This window comes from Berghia stephanieae, chromosome 6, assembly GCF_034508935.2.
Source record: "Berghia stephanieae isolate SIO BIC M18660-M18661 chromosome 6, UCSD_Bste_1.3, whole genome shotgun sequence".
NCBI lineage: Eukaryota > Metazoa > Mollusca > Gastropoda > Nudibranchia > Aeolidiidae > Berghia > Berghia stephanieae.
The window spans coordinates 44,587,376-44,602,417 of NC_088365.1; the positions used below are offsets into that span (position 1 = coordinate 44,587,376).

General features: G+C 39.3%; 1 protein-coding gene across 10 annotated transcripts in view; it reads right to left on the reverse strand.

The window, feature by feature from the left end:
• Positions 1-15,042, reverse strand: part of LOC144975087 (IQ motif and SEC7 domain-containing protein 1-like) — a 301,791-nt gene that overhangs the window by 119,290 nt on the left and 167,459 nt on the right. For all 10 annotated transcript variants that reach the window (XM_078918801.1, XM_078918806.1, XM_078918802.1 and 7 more), the window contains one exon: positions 6,968-7,223. Coding sequence is in view for 4 of the 10 variants with exons in the window: in XM_078918797.1 (XP_078774923.1) it covers positions 6,968-7,223 (256 nt within the window). In the remaining 6 variants the exon portion in view is untranslated. The remainder of the gene's footprint in view (positions 1-6,967; positions 7,224-15,042) is intronic.

Below are 15,042 nucleotides of genomic sequence, written 5' to 3' on the forward strand. Positions count from 1 at the left end.
GTGTGTGGGCGTGTGTGTGTGTGTTAGTAGATGGCGTATAAGTGTGACTTTGTGTGCAAGTACAACACGTGCTTTATGTGTGTAAGCCCGCATGTGTATAAAGTGTGTGATGGTGTCTGTATATAAGAATAAATACGACACGTGCGTTGTGTGTGAGTACTTACTACATACACACATACACACACTGCGCATTCAAACACCAAGAAATTACGTATTCAATATTACTACCGATTTTTTACCCCTATTAAAATTTTCCCGTAATCCTTTACTACGCCAAACGATTTATTCATATCGATTTTTTATTCTTACTCCAGCCACCAATAGAAAGCCACGAGCAAAATAGGTACTCGATCGACGATATTCGATATCAAACTTTGAATAGACGATACCTGGTATCAATCTGGCAGGTTTTTGTGTTTGCTTTTGGAATAGAAATAAATCCAAATCGATATATTATGAATACATATGAACACTTATACAGGTCAGTTGGCCTAAATCACCCTTTGCAAGATATTATGATATGTTATGATAGGATAGGATAGGATAGTATAGGATGGGATAGGATATGATAGGATATTATAATATAATATGATAGGGAATTCCCACTGATGAACTATGCTCAATACGCTCCACAATGTTTCATTTGATTCCCCAAGCAGGCCATGTAAAACCATATTATTTCCATTTCATACAGTACCAGTCGCTTGCCATGCATCATTTTTGTACTGAGAGTGTTACAACATCCGTCAATGCCTTTTGCTAGGTAGGAAAATTCACATATTCGCGAAGTGCTGGGGTTCGAGATTGTTTTTGCTTAAACGAAGGCGATTTGAATCGAATGATACTGAATGAAAGAACCGGCTTTCTGGACAGGATTTTGAAATAGGTGATTTGACAGAGGGTGGCAGAGCACTTGTGTGAGATCAAAAGACTAAAGCGGATATGTGGTCTAGTTGTTTTACACTCGCTTTCGGATCGGAAGGTCCTGGGTTCGAGTCTCGCTCGGCGGATAGCTGAACCCTTGGAAAATGCTCTTAACTCACATTCTCTCACTGTGCTCATGTGTAAAATGAGTACCTGGCCGTTAACAGCGTTGTCTTTCGGAAAGAAAATGGTAATATCGCCTATAAGGCGTCGTCAAGTCTCGTTCTACGCGCTACGTGTTGCTGTTGATCAGTAACCCTTTGTAAAGCGCTTTGAGCACGTTTAGTGGATATTGCACAGTATAAAAGCTCAAGGTTTTTTAAAAAAGATCGATAGCCACTAATCAACAAGACTAAGACGTCATAAGTCATACGTTGTGGTCAGAAGAAGTATTCATGCGCCGTGTAAAATAGTACCCGTGTAGGATTAATATTATTGTGATCCACCGATGTCCCACGCAGTGCAAGCTGTTGCCACTTATATAGATTTTGGTTTTCAGCCGGGAAAAACTGTCATATTCTTGAAATACACGAATTTAAAAATCTGGCCAGAAAACTCGTCCTTCAATAAATATCGACCGATTTAAATGACGCTCATCTCGGGTAAAAAAAAAAATTGAAAAAAGCAAACCTGAGACTTCGCGAAGTCCCAAATTTGAAAGTTTTTGCCAAGATAAGGGTCATTTAAAGAGATCGGTACGTAAAGGACGAGTTTTCTGGCCAACTTCTTAAAATACCGAGTTTTTCAAGAGTGCAACACTTAACTGGTCAACAACGAATTTTATCATGCCATATTGATACAATATCCCTGTCCAAAGACAAGTACAAATATACAGGACACACATACATATACACACATCTTTAAATAGCAAACACACACACACACATACTCACTCGCACGCACACACACACACACACACACACACAAACACAAACACGGTAAAGAGAAAGAGATATACTCATACATAAACATACAATGATGTAATTCATTACGTCAAGGAATAAACAGCTGGTAATTGATATATCGCGCCATTTGCTAAACTTCTCAACATAAAGAGTGGACACAAAGCCTGCGAGACGGTTAAGTCATTCTACAGACCTGAATCAACAACCACAACAAAAACAAGAGACATAACAAAATCTTCTGTTGACGTGAGGAGTGAGTACTGTTACATCCAACCCCACCACCGTGAGTCCTACCCACAATCGATGAGATGTAATAAATCACACCAACCAGTATTGAAGATCGGTAGATAACAACAACCACAATGACAACACAAAATACTCTACACCACAATAACCACAATCACTGCCACCTCCACCACCACTGTTGCTGCTGCTGCTGATAGGAAGGATATGGCTTCTGCGTCGTGGGAACGCAGGGTCAAGGTCGCTCTAAAAGTGGGGATTTCCGTATCCCATCAAACAGTTTTTGGTGATTTCTTGTTTTCCAATCATTGACAGCTTCCTTCTCCCTTTCGATCACTCATCTCCTCTCCTCTAAACCACCAACCCCCCCCCCCCCCCCCCCCTCCCTCCCTTTCCATCCCAATCCTAAACACAGACACACACACTCACATAATACCCACACACACACACACACACACACACAACACACACACACACACACATACACAAAATTCCAATCATAATACCATTCTCCTCTCCAATATTGAGATTCCGTTGGTCTCCATAATTGAGAATTCCATGTTTATGATTTATAACGTTCTGCAGTTGGCAAACTGCCGAAAACATTGAATCAAGAAGCTAAATAAACATTCATGAAATGTTAAATTTACATTTCAATCCAATCCATTCCTCGGATGAAGACTATGGCTAGTGTATTTGTGTGTGTGTGAGTGTGTGTGTGTGTGTGTGTGAGAGAGAGAGAGAGAGAGAGAGGGGGGAGAAAGAAAAATAAAGGGCGAGAGAGAGAGAGAGGGGGAGAGAGAGAGGGGGGGGAGAGAGAGAGAGGGGGGAGGGAGAGAGGGGGGGAGGGAGAGAGGGGGGGAGAGAGAGAGAGAGAGAGAGAGAGAGAGAGAGAGAGAGAGAGAGAGAGAGAGAGCGTTGCTTGGTGTGGATTTTTACAAGCTGTTCGGCACAAAACTCTGAAAAACAAGAGAAAGGAGGAAGAAATAAACAGGAAAATACCACCCCCCCCCCCCCCCCCCCCCAATTATAAAACAGTGCTGATGGTGACAAAAAGGGGAAAAGGAGGAAAGTTATGAATGGTTTTCTTTACGCCACATTTTTACTTCACTAACCCCCACTTTTAGAGCCATTGAGACGATAAACTACTCTAGCTATCTTCTGGATAGTGGGGAAGCTGCATCAGTTTGTTCCATCACACATCAAAATCTCTCAAAGCCAGAAAATTTGATTGAGGAAAGGGTCATATTTTTTAAAGGAGGAAATTCCTCCTCTAACACAAAAATCGTGGATTTCCGCGGATCCGAGGAAAACCATCAGCACTGAAAAAAATATAATTAAAAAGCATCCTTCCCGAACTGGGAATCGAACCTCTGATATCCTGATTTCAATCTCAATCTAAATTAGAAGTGGAATGGAGGCCTCAATCCTCTTAACCGTCGCGTGAAGCCCCATTTTCAGGTCTGATAAAACCCAAATTGTTATGAGCTCATTGTTGTAAGGATAGCAAGCAATTGTTACTGTCCGTTTCACGCGATAGAAACCGGGGTAAACCAGGGTCCCATGGGCCTGGTGGCTGGGAAGGAAGGACTACATTGTTGTTTTATTGGAAATAGACTGTAGATACTCTCAAATTCAAACCAATGCAACATGCCTATTACAACAATGTTAAATCAAGCCCATTACTGCGTGTGGTTACCAAACCTGGCAACAACATCATCATCATCATGAACAACAAAAACAACAACAAATAAATAATAAAATAAATAATAAATAAAATACCCTTTATTTATCCCCAAGGGGAATTTGTCTTTAGGGTCTATTCCTAGGGAAGACTGAAATAACCCAGGCGTCAGCCGCAGTGCAGCGCCGCAAAGTGAGCTAGGGCGAGGTGACTTGCTCAAGGCCACACAGCGCAGCGACGGGTGATTGAACTCGTTACCGTTTGGGTACGAAGCAAAGACCGTCCCGTTGAGCCACGCATTTTAAAAAGCAATTATTTTGTCAATCTCATTTCACACTATGACCTTAGCATCGAAACGTGAGAATATAATATTATGTAGAAGGAACGAATTTGACGTCACTCAGATCAATGTTACTGCTTTTAGAACGCAAATTGGGTGATTAGTTCTCGCTAAAGTCCCTCAAAACAGACTATAAACGTCAAAAGTTACACATAGCTTTGTATAGTGATTCGAATAATCTGGCGGACAGAATGGATGGGTATTTTACCTAAACGCATAGCAATAATATGCGTATGCGCGCGAATAATTGCATGCCAGCACGTGTATCACACTATACATGTATATACTATTATGTGCTGGTGTAATTCGGTGAATGAGTTCGCGAATGTGTGTCTATGTGCGAGCATGTGTTTAACGTGTTCATGTGAGTGCGTGCGTTTGTCATTCCAAATTATCTAATGAAGGTAAATTTACGTTATAGTTTATACAATCCACGATGACAATCAGCCAGGACGTAAGAATCACACAGGTTCGTTTTATAAATGAATGTATATATGTGTTAATTGATTGGCTCGGGACGGAACCGGAAATGAGGTGGAGGTTATTGGGAAATTGAATATTATGAGTGTGTTTGTGTGTGTGTGTGTGTGTGTGTGTGTATTATTTAATCTATCAATTAAGAATGACTGGTGAACAAGTGTTTGAACTGGTTCCATCGTAACAGTATGTTGAACATACTTTTAATGAACGTATTTGATGACAAAGCTTGTTTTGGTTCGTTAGACTTATAGTTTATTTTCTAAAAATCCTCCTCCTCCTCCTCCTCCTCCTCCTCCTCCTCCTCCTCATCATCATCATCATCATCATCATCATCATCATCATCATCATCATCATCATCATCATCATCATCATCATCATCATCATCATCATCATCATCATCACACCACCACCATCATCATCATCATCATCATCATCATCATCATCATCATCATCATCATCATCATTATTATTATTATTATTATTATTATTATTATTATTATTATTATTATTATTATTATTATTATTATCAATATCATCAGAATCATTAACTGCGAATCATTAGCAGCCAATCAAGGGAACTCAACATGTCAGAACCATATATAAATATCAAAACGCAATAATTTTCTTTAAAAAAAAAAAAATGTTTCTTCTATTAACTATTTTAAGCACCGTTGGTCACACACACAATACCGGTAGATTGAAAGGACCCATTTTTTCAACAAGAACAGTTTCTTTTAAACTACAAAAAGAAAAGAGAGAGAAAAAAAAAGAAACAACAACAAAGACTTACACTACCTACGTGTAATAGAGAAAAAAAATCCCATTGTACTTTAGGCGACGTGTACTTATTTGCAGGTCTGATAACCCAATTCATAATGGGCTCATTGCTGTAATGGGTTATTATTTTTTTTAATGACGCAACAAATTTTCCATTACAACAATATCAAAATAGGCCCATAATTGGGTTTGAATGCCAGACCTACATAAATGTACACGTCGACTTTAAGTGATTAAACTCTGAATAGGTTTAGATGGAAATGAAATAAACAAAACAAGACAAACGCTTGTAAATATTCCACTACTTTCAATAAAATAAAAATTAAAAAATTACGGATTTATAAAAGTCAAACAAGGATGAGATAGATAAGACCGACGTGTACTTATTTGCAGGTCTGATCACCAAAAGTGTTAAAGTTAAAGTCTCATTGTTGTAATGTAAATAAATTATACTCTCAAACCAACGCAAGTTAAATCATCATTAATTGTGTTCGGTTATCAGACCTGCAAATGTGTGCACGTCGGAAAAAGGCAAATTACACCTCGAAAATAAAAGATTAAAAAAAATAAAGATCCAACAGAGACTTTACAATGGGTGAAAAGAAAAAATGTTTATTCTCTATGGACCGAAGATCCGTTTGAAGAAGAACGGAAGAAGAACGGGAAAGTTTTTCATTCAATTCGTGTACATTTTGCCATTAAAATTAGCATATCTAAATATTGACTCTCCGCTCGACAGAAAGAGAAAATGCTGTTTTGTATCTTTTTGATTTTTGGTTAGAACAAGAAAAGATTTGTTTTTGTTTGTTTTGTTTTTGGAAAGTCTGCAGTGTCCAAACATGATGAGATCCGACTTGGCACGTACGGGAAAGGAAAAACAGACAGAAGACAAACAGACTAACAGACAAACACATAAAAAACACAAAGGCAAACAGACTGATAAATCAAGCATTACACCGTGTTGTGTCTGTACGTGTATGCGTGTGTGTGTGTGTGTGTGAGAGAGAGAGAGAGAGAGAGAGAGAGAGAGAGAGAGAGAGAGAGAGAGAGAGAGAGAGACCTAATCCATTAGCCAACTTCCGACTCGTATTTCTACTACCATAACAAGAACTCTTTTGTGTTTTGAAGCCCCTTTTGTCCTGAAAACATTTCCCGCCAATAATTGTCCCGTCCGTGTTAATGTTCAAATGCATTCCTTGGCAATTCAGACAAACTCAGGTCTGAGCGCTGGGGGAGGAGAGGGGGGGGGGGGGGTTGTAATAATCGCCAAACATGCACCTAGCCACGCCGTTGCTGCTGGCAGCAGCTTCCAATGGTGCTCACACTACTATGTTATTGACCAAATCAGCAAATTCTTTACCGCAATCGTGCACCGTCGCAAGATGATCTGCGGTTTCGGGCACACGTTGGACAGATGAAAAGTACCCCTTGATGAAGCGATTGGCTAAGAATCCCATGGAAAGCGCTTTGTGCGCGCTTAGGGGATACTGCTCTATATGATTGCCCTAGCTTATTATTTTCTTTCGTTACAAACTCGTATTTTTTTTGTTTGTTGTTGGCATCTCTGTAATCGTCACCACCACCATCATCACCCATATAAGACTAAAGACCTACCTGCTTATCCCGCAGGTCCTGAGACAACTGATAAGAGGCCTGGTGAGGTCTGGACCGTTTGATCGCATCCTCGTTGCTCTTCAAAGATCTCTGTCGTTGGACTCTCTGGGACGCCTGGTGTCCGCCTGGGCTGAGCTTCCCCGGGGAGCGCGGGGAGGCCGAGTCTAGCGGGCTGGCGGTCCCCTGGGAGTGGGACCTCTGGGCGGAGGGCCGCCTAGACTGTGAACTGTCATGGTACGATCTTGTCCCGGTGACGCTGGAATGGAGGGAAAGAAAAGGTGGATGGACATTAGGATTATGGGGAGAAGATATAAAACACAAGAAGTACATCCAAGATACTTTTTATTTTCTTCTATTATCAGAAGAAAGACAAGAAGAAGAAGAAGAAGAAGAAGAAGAAGAAGAAGAAGAAGAAGAAGAAGAAGAAGAAGAAGAAGAAGAAGAAGAAGAAGAAGAAGAAGAAGAAGAGGAAGAAGAAGAAGATAGACAGACAGACAGACAGACAGATAGATAGATAGATAGATAGATAGATAGATAGATAGATAGATAGATAGATAGATAGATAGATAGATAGATAGATAGATAGATAGAAGATAGATAGATAGATAGATAGATAGATAGATAGATAGAATAGATAATAGATAGATAGATAGATAGATAAGATAGATAGATAGATAGATAGATAGATAGATAGACAGATAGATAGATAGATAGATAGATAGATAAATAGACAGAGAGGGAGAGAAAGACAGAGAGAGAGAGGGGGGGGGGTGATGGACAGGGTGGGATGGAAGGTTGGTCAGCATGACATTGCAGACATCATTTCCACTGGACTTTCAACCTGCCTATCGACCCTTGATCACCACAACATGACGCTGCGTTGTGTCATGGTCCCGAGTGTGCAATGTGTACTAGAGTTATAGAGTAACAAATCGATTGATCGAACACGCAGGTTACAAAAACCGTGAAGAAAACAAGACACTATGAGTGTTAACATAATCATGTGTTGCAAGCAGTAATGAAAAAGAAAAAGAAAAGAAAGAATACTATGAATTGCAAGGCGAAACAACTAATAAACCGATGAGGATATGAGTTTCAGAGACACATAATTTTAATAGTCTGTCTTTATATAAAATCATTCGTTCAATTAAAAATTATTTATGTACTTATTTCCCGTCATTCTTCGTTTACATCAGATTTTTCTCCGAATCATATGGACATTCTCTTCCTGACCTCTAAAAACACACATACACACATAATATATATGTCCATTCTTACAACGATGAAAAAACATACAAATAAAAATGCCCTTTTCAGCGTAACTTTATGACAGCCTTGTAATTAAAGAAAGGTCTTCCAAAACTCCCTAACCCCGATTTTTGCCCATTTTGAGATATTGAAGATTATTTCCCATAAAATCTCTCATTCGGTCTACAATTTTATCATATTTAAACTTCAAATTCACACAAATCTAGGGAAATTCTTGTACCGTTTGATGTTTAAGAATAACGTCTACATTTCAATTTATCTCTTGGATGGGGAATCTCAAAAAGTATAAAAATCGACTTCACGAGTTTCGGAAAACCAGCGTTCAATTATAATAAAGTTAGTGTGAGTGTGTGAGTGTGTGTGTGTGTGTGTGTGTGTGTGTGTGTGTTCTTGTCTTATCAGGTTACCGCCACGAGATCAAGGGAGTTAAGTCTTGAGAGGTTTTAATGAGGACCAAAGTGGACCGGGGACAAATTGACCACTTAGAGACCAGCAGACGTCGACGATAAAACAAGGGGGAGGTCATTCTTCAAAGTGTTTGATCCGGTATCAGTTCAGTCAGAGAACGGAAGTAGGTAGAAGAAAATTTAGTGATAATATAATTATATAACACTATAGCCTCTCAATATAATATTATTAGAATCTTATACGACTGACGTCTACTTATTGGCAGGTCAAAACCAAAACTGCTAATGGGCTCATTGATTTTGTAATGGAAATTACCGAAACCAACAAAAATATATTTTAAAAAAAATACAATTCATAATTCATCCCATAGGTGAAATTTGTCTCTAGGGTCTATTCCAAGGGAAGACTGGATAACCCAGGCGTCAGCCGCAGTGCATCGACGCAAATCGAGGTAGGGCGAGGTGACTTGCTCAAGCCAACACAGCGCAGCGGCGGGTGATCGAACTCGGTACCTTTCGGGTACGAGGCAAAGACCGTACCGCTGAGCCACGCTGCCCCCTGTCCATAACATGGTTAAATCGCATTCGGCTATCAGACCTGCTAATTATGTGTGCATGTCAAAGCAGTATCACATCGGGGTAAGCCCAGTATTTGGAATCCAATTGGAAGCATAATCGATTATAATTTAGTAGTCGAGTATTATAAGCATTCGGGGGTCCCGATAGCTAAGTTGATAGAGCACTCGCTTCACACCTCGCAAGGGGACCTAGATCGATCCCAGGTGCAGTCGAGATTGGTTCGGACCCCCTTCCCCGTCCATTCAGCAGTGAATCGGGAGCTGAGTCTTTTAGATTTGGCGGGAAGTACTTTGCGATAGACTAGCGTTCTATCCAAATGATAGCAAGCAATTGCTATTGTTCGTTTCACGCTATAGAAACCGCGAGGAACTCCGGCTCCATGGGCTCAATGGCTCTTAGGGACTGCTTTATTATAAGCATCCAATAGTGGATTTTGCTGTTTCGTGAACTTGATAAAAAACGAACAAAACAACAAAACAAAACATCGAATTGACATCGCGTATTGGATTGGAGCTATGCATACAAATAACTGCTTTTCTCGCCCTCAAGCACACACAAGCATTAGTGACATCAGACATCCAAGTGGATAGGACAGATTTTTTTTGTTTTGTTTTGATTTGTTTTTATTTTAGTTTTCAACCTTAATACATCATCAATTGGAAAATAAAAAAGAGAAAAAAAAATTAGCATTTACACAGGTCAATATCCACAAAAAGTGCTCAAATCTATGTACAAGGGCCCCCCCCCCCCCCCGGTAGCCTTTAGCAACATGTAGGCTGCTTCATGACGCCTGTTGGGCGAAATTCCTTTTTGTCTTTTTTTTTTTTTTTGTGGACAGAGACAACGTTGTTAATGGCAAGGTATAACCCATTTAACGCACGAATACGATGAGAGAATCTAAGTAAAGAGTCTTTTCCAAGGACTCAACTATACGCCGCTGAGAGCGAGACTCAAACTCTGGACCTATCAGTCCAATTACTAGTGTCACACCACTAGACCAACACAGCCGCACAAAACGCCAGGAGCAACTTTTAAACTCGTGACAGGAAGAATGAGAAAATAATTTTTATTTTTTTGAAAAAGGAAAGCGGAAGAGAAAAGACATTCCAAATTCATCCTGCATGGTGATGACTCATCGTGATGACGTCACATCCCAAACAAAAAACCTAATACCAGACCTGTCTATTACTACGAAAAATTCGCAAAATTACGAAATTTCGCCTACTTTTTCATAACTTCATGAGCATCTCAAAGTCATTAAACCTTATTGAAACTTAAAGTTGATGCCAAACAATACCATTTTGAGGATTTCGATGTGTTATTTAATCATTGTGAGGGTGAATTGTTGATCTGTTAAGGTAACTATAACGCCTATTATTTTTATCTCCTAAAAATGACGATTTTTTAATTTTTCAAGTTGGCAGGTGTGTAAAACACGTAATGGTTTTCCAAGTGCTCGTTGTGTCAAATTGGAAACAGAAACAGATATTATACATATCACTTTAAACCTAAAATTATTCTTCTCGAGAGATTGGGAGAGTCTTTCTCGGAAGACAATGACATTCAAAATATAAATAAACAAACAAATAAATAAAAAAATATAATGTGGTGCTGTTACTTTTAACTGTCAAATGTTTACATTACGTGCAGGCCAACTGTCCAAAATTATTGGTCTACACTCTTCCTTCAGTAAACAATGTGCCAATATAGATAGTGTGGACTTGGCTCAGAAACTCACAATATTGCCATCCGGAAGTATAACGGGCCAATACACACAACTATGTGTAACCGTGCCATAGGATTTCCCACTCCCACCCATCACTCCCCAAACAATCCATCTCCGATATATAGTACGAAGATGACGTCACTCAAGCCTTTGTTGTTATATTTTGCCATCCGCGTTTGTGAGTGATTCTCACTAAACTGTATTAACCAGACTACAAAAGTTCATGGTTACACACAGTTTTATTTGTTGGTCCGTTATACTTCCGGATGGCAATGTTGTGAACTTCTTAGCCAGGCGAATACTATCTATATTTCAATTTACATCAAGCACACACACAAAGACAAAAACAAAAACAAAATTAATTTGCTTGTGTCCACAATGAAAAGGCTGTCTGACCATCAACCATGTCCAGTAGGAAACGCCTGACCACCAACAACGCCCAACACCACACTGTCCTAACCAACGCCCATCATCTTTGATCTCTCCCTTTGCCTTTTGTCACATATTTCAAAAATATTTATTCGACCCATTTTCTAGTCTTATCCACTTTAATCCCATGTTTGTTCCACTGTGGTCAATCCCACCCCTCCCTGTGCTATGAAATGGTTGGTGACGGAAAGATGGAGACTTATCAAAGTATAAATTAAATATAGAGCTTAAAAAAACAAACACAACTAGAGCTTTTAGGACCGGACTTTGCTGATTGGATCGATCGTCATAACATAGTAGTGTGACAACCATAAGAGGCTGCTGCCTGTTAGGCGTCATTACAATTTTTTTTCCGACAGACACCGCTGTAAACGGCCAGGTACTCATTATACACATGAGATTGTGAGTAAATTGCATTTTTCCAAGGACTAAACTCTGCACCGAGCTAGGCTCGAACCTCGCACATGGAACAACACTGGAGCCACTGCATATAATATTATTTTAAAGAAAATAGATTTTATTTAAATGTTAGATGGATATATTAATGATAAAAAAGAGATATGTATTCTGTGAAAATGATCAATGAAAATGATTTTGTGCTTTATTTGCTTTGTTTTTGTTGGGTTTTTTGTTTATTTGTTTGTTTTGTTGTTTTTAGGGGAGTGTGTTTGCTTTAATGTTTGTTGTTATTGTTTTGTTTTTACGTCACCCACCCACACAGTCTATCGCGGCTATGTGGTCTAGTGGTACGACACTCGCTTTCGGATCGGAAGGTCCTGGGTTCGAGCCTCGCTCGACGCATAGTTGAGTCCTTGGAAAGACTCTTTACTCACATCTCTCACCGTACTCAGGTGTAAAATGAGTACATGGTCGTTAACAGCGTTGTCTTTGTCCGAAAAATTGTAATATGGCCTAACAGGCGTCATGTCTCATCCTAAATGTTAAATGTTGCTGTTGACCAGGGACCCCTTGTAAAGCGCTTTGAGCACGTTAAGTGGATATTGCGCTATATAAAAGCTCAATTTAAATTCAATTTAAATTCAAATTTAAGATCACAGGTGCAGATGACGGCTGAGCAACTTAGAAGAAGTAGAAGGAGGAGGAGAAGGAGAGGAAGACGATGGAGAGGAAGAAAAAGAAGAAGTAAAAGGGCCATACAGACCGATCTCAATGGACAATGGACATAACTCAAAACAACTGACCCGAATAATTATCTAATTAATGACGACATCGTCATCATCACCACCTCACTGACCCCATTTCCAAACACAGTAACATATACACGTATTGTATTGTTGTATTATTTCTCATTATAAATTAATATATTGTTATACAACATAAAGGTCACAGGTCACAGTCATAAGTCATAGACGAAAAAGGCAAACCATTCAGTAATTGTATAACGGTATAACACGTCCACTTCGTATTTGTTTCATCTAAAGAGATCATTAAGTCCATTGCCTAATGAGCAGACTGACGGTAAGAAAAACAAACAAAAATAAAACAGGGAAAAAGAGCGGTGTGTTGTCCCGCGCATTGTGTCAATTACTTAGTGATCATGAATAATGATGGTAATCACAATGCCTTAAACGAAATCTGAAATCTTCGAGGAACAAAAATGAGCGAATTTTGGAGAATCAAATTCTCTGAAGTTGAGAGAGAGAGAGAGAGAGAGAGAGAGAGAGAGAGAGAGAGAGAGAGAGAGAGAGAGAGAGAGAGAGAGAGAGAGAGAGAGAGAGAGAGAGAGAGAGAGAGGCAGAATTTGACAAAAACCGAAACCTGACGCCCCAGAAATGTTCAAATTTGGTTGGTGTGACCTGACGGATCTGCGTGAAAAATAATGACACAAGTAGGAAAAGGAAAAAATGAAAAACCACTTCCACAACCACCACCACTACCACCATCGTCATCATCATCATCATCATCATCATATTAATAATCACCATCACCATCATTTTTAATATAACAGGATCCTGTTAGTTCCTGCCGAGACCAGCCAGCACTCAAGGATGTTGAAGAGGCAATAAATCCGTTATACAATAATGACCCTTCACCCACTCCGCCATGACCCCTTATCATCATTAATCATAAAAATATTACTCAGTCCATACGACACAGACTCTGTACTTTCCCATTTCACCACAAAGCCAGAGAAAAATAAATAAAAAAGGAATTTACTAATTTAATCTGGAAAAACACGTGTTTAATGTTTTGGCCAGAAAACTCATATTTCAAATATCGATCGATTAAAATGATCCTCATCCTGGCAACAACAAAAAACTCTCAAACCTGGGACTTCGTCTACGTCAGATTGTCTGTGTGAATTGAACTGAACCTTCTTTTATACGTTTTCACTGTTTTAAACAAAAAATAAATAAATAAATGAGAGGGGCAAATGGGGTTCTCAAAGATAAGCCTTTGTCTGGTTATCCTCAATGAGTTTTAAGGGGCGTTCGTTTTAAGCGTGGTCTACTGTTTTTTTTTTTTTTGTTTGTTGCTTTAGGTCTCTTCCAACACAATTGAGGTTATATGAGAGACCGCTGAAACAAAAAAACAAGCAATCTAACAAAAATAGTACAAATGTAAATCAAAATCATAACCTAAAAATATCATAAGCTAAATTACAAATAACCAAGAACAAACAGGCAGAAGATTTACAGAAAAAAAAAATCCCCTGTCAAAAATACAATCACAAACCAAAGAAGCAGGATAGGCTAGTAAAGAGAAGAAGAAACGACATCACTATCGGATCGTACACCCATGCGAACATCATAGGTATATGATTCAAGGGTGATGCTCCCATCCAACCACCCGCGTGGTCTACTGAATGTGGACATGAATAAATGTTAATTAATAATAAGGTCAACGCCCCCCTGTCGCAAACCATCAAAGCGTTTCACAACAATAAACAAACAAACTATATCTTTGTGGTTAATGTCAGACGGCTTGGATTAAATCCCCCATACAGACAGACTAACGAGTGACAAGAGATTAAATTGGATTTATGGTCGGTGCAGGGAATCGGCTTGTATCAACTACCGAGGGCAAAAAAAGGAAGGGGGGGGGGGTGAGGAGAAAGAAAGAGAGAGAGAGAGAGAGAGAGAGAGAGAGAGAGAGAGAGAGAGAGAGAGAGAGAGAGAGAGAGAGAGGCAATTCTGCCGTACTCTGTAAAAAAAAAACAAAACAAAACAAAACAAAAAAAAACAAAAACAAAAAAAAAACATGTATTTCAAATTTTGACCAGATAACTCGTCCTCCGAATATCGATAAATTAAAATAACCCTCCGTCTCGACAAAAACGCTCTAACCTGGGACTTCGTGAGGTTTTTAACGTAAGAACGAGTAATAAAACAAAATATGAACATTTATATAGAGCATTTCTATGAATCCATCGTGACAGATGCACCTCAAAAGACTCAAACTAATCACCCCCCCCCACACACACACACACACACACCCCCAGAAGGGGATATTATAGAACCGAATTTCCAATTTATAGATAGTATGCGCTTGACCAAGGAAGCTCACAACATTGCCATCCGGAAGTAAAACGTACCATCACACAAAACTGTGTGTATCCATGAACGTTTATAGTTTGGTCAATACAGTTTAGTGAGAATTATTCATAAACGCGGATGACAAAAAAAAAAATAACAATGACCCGA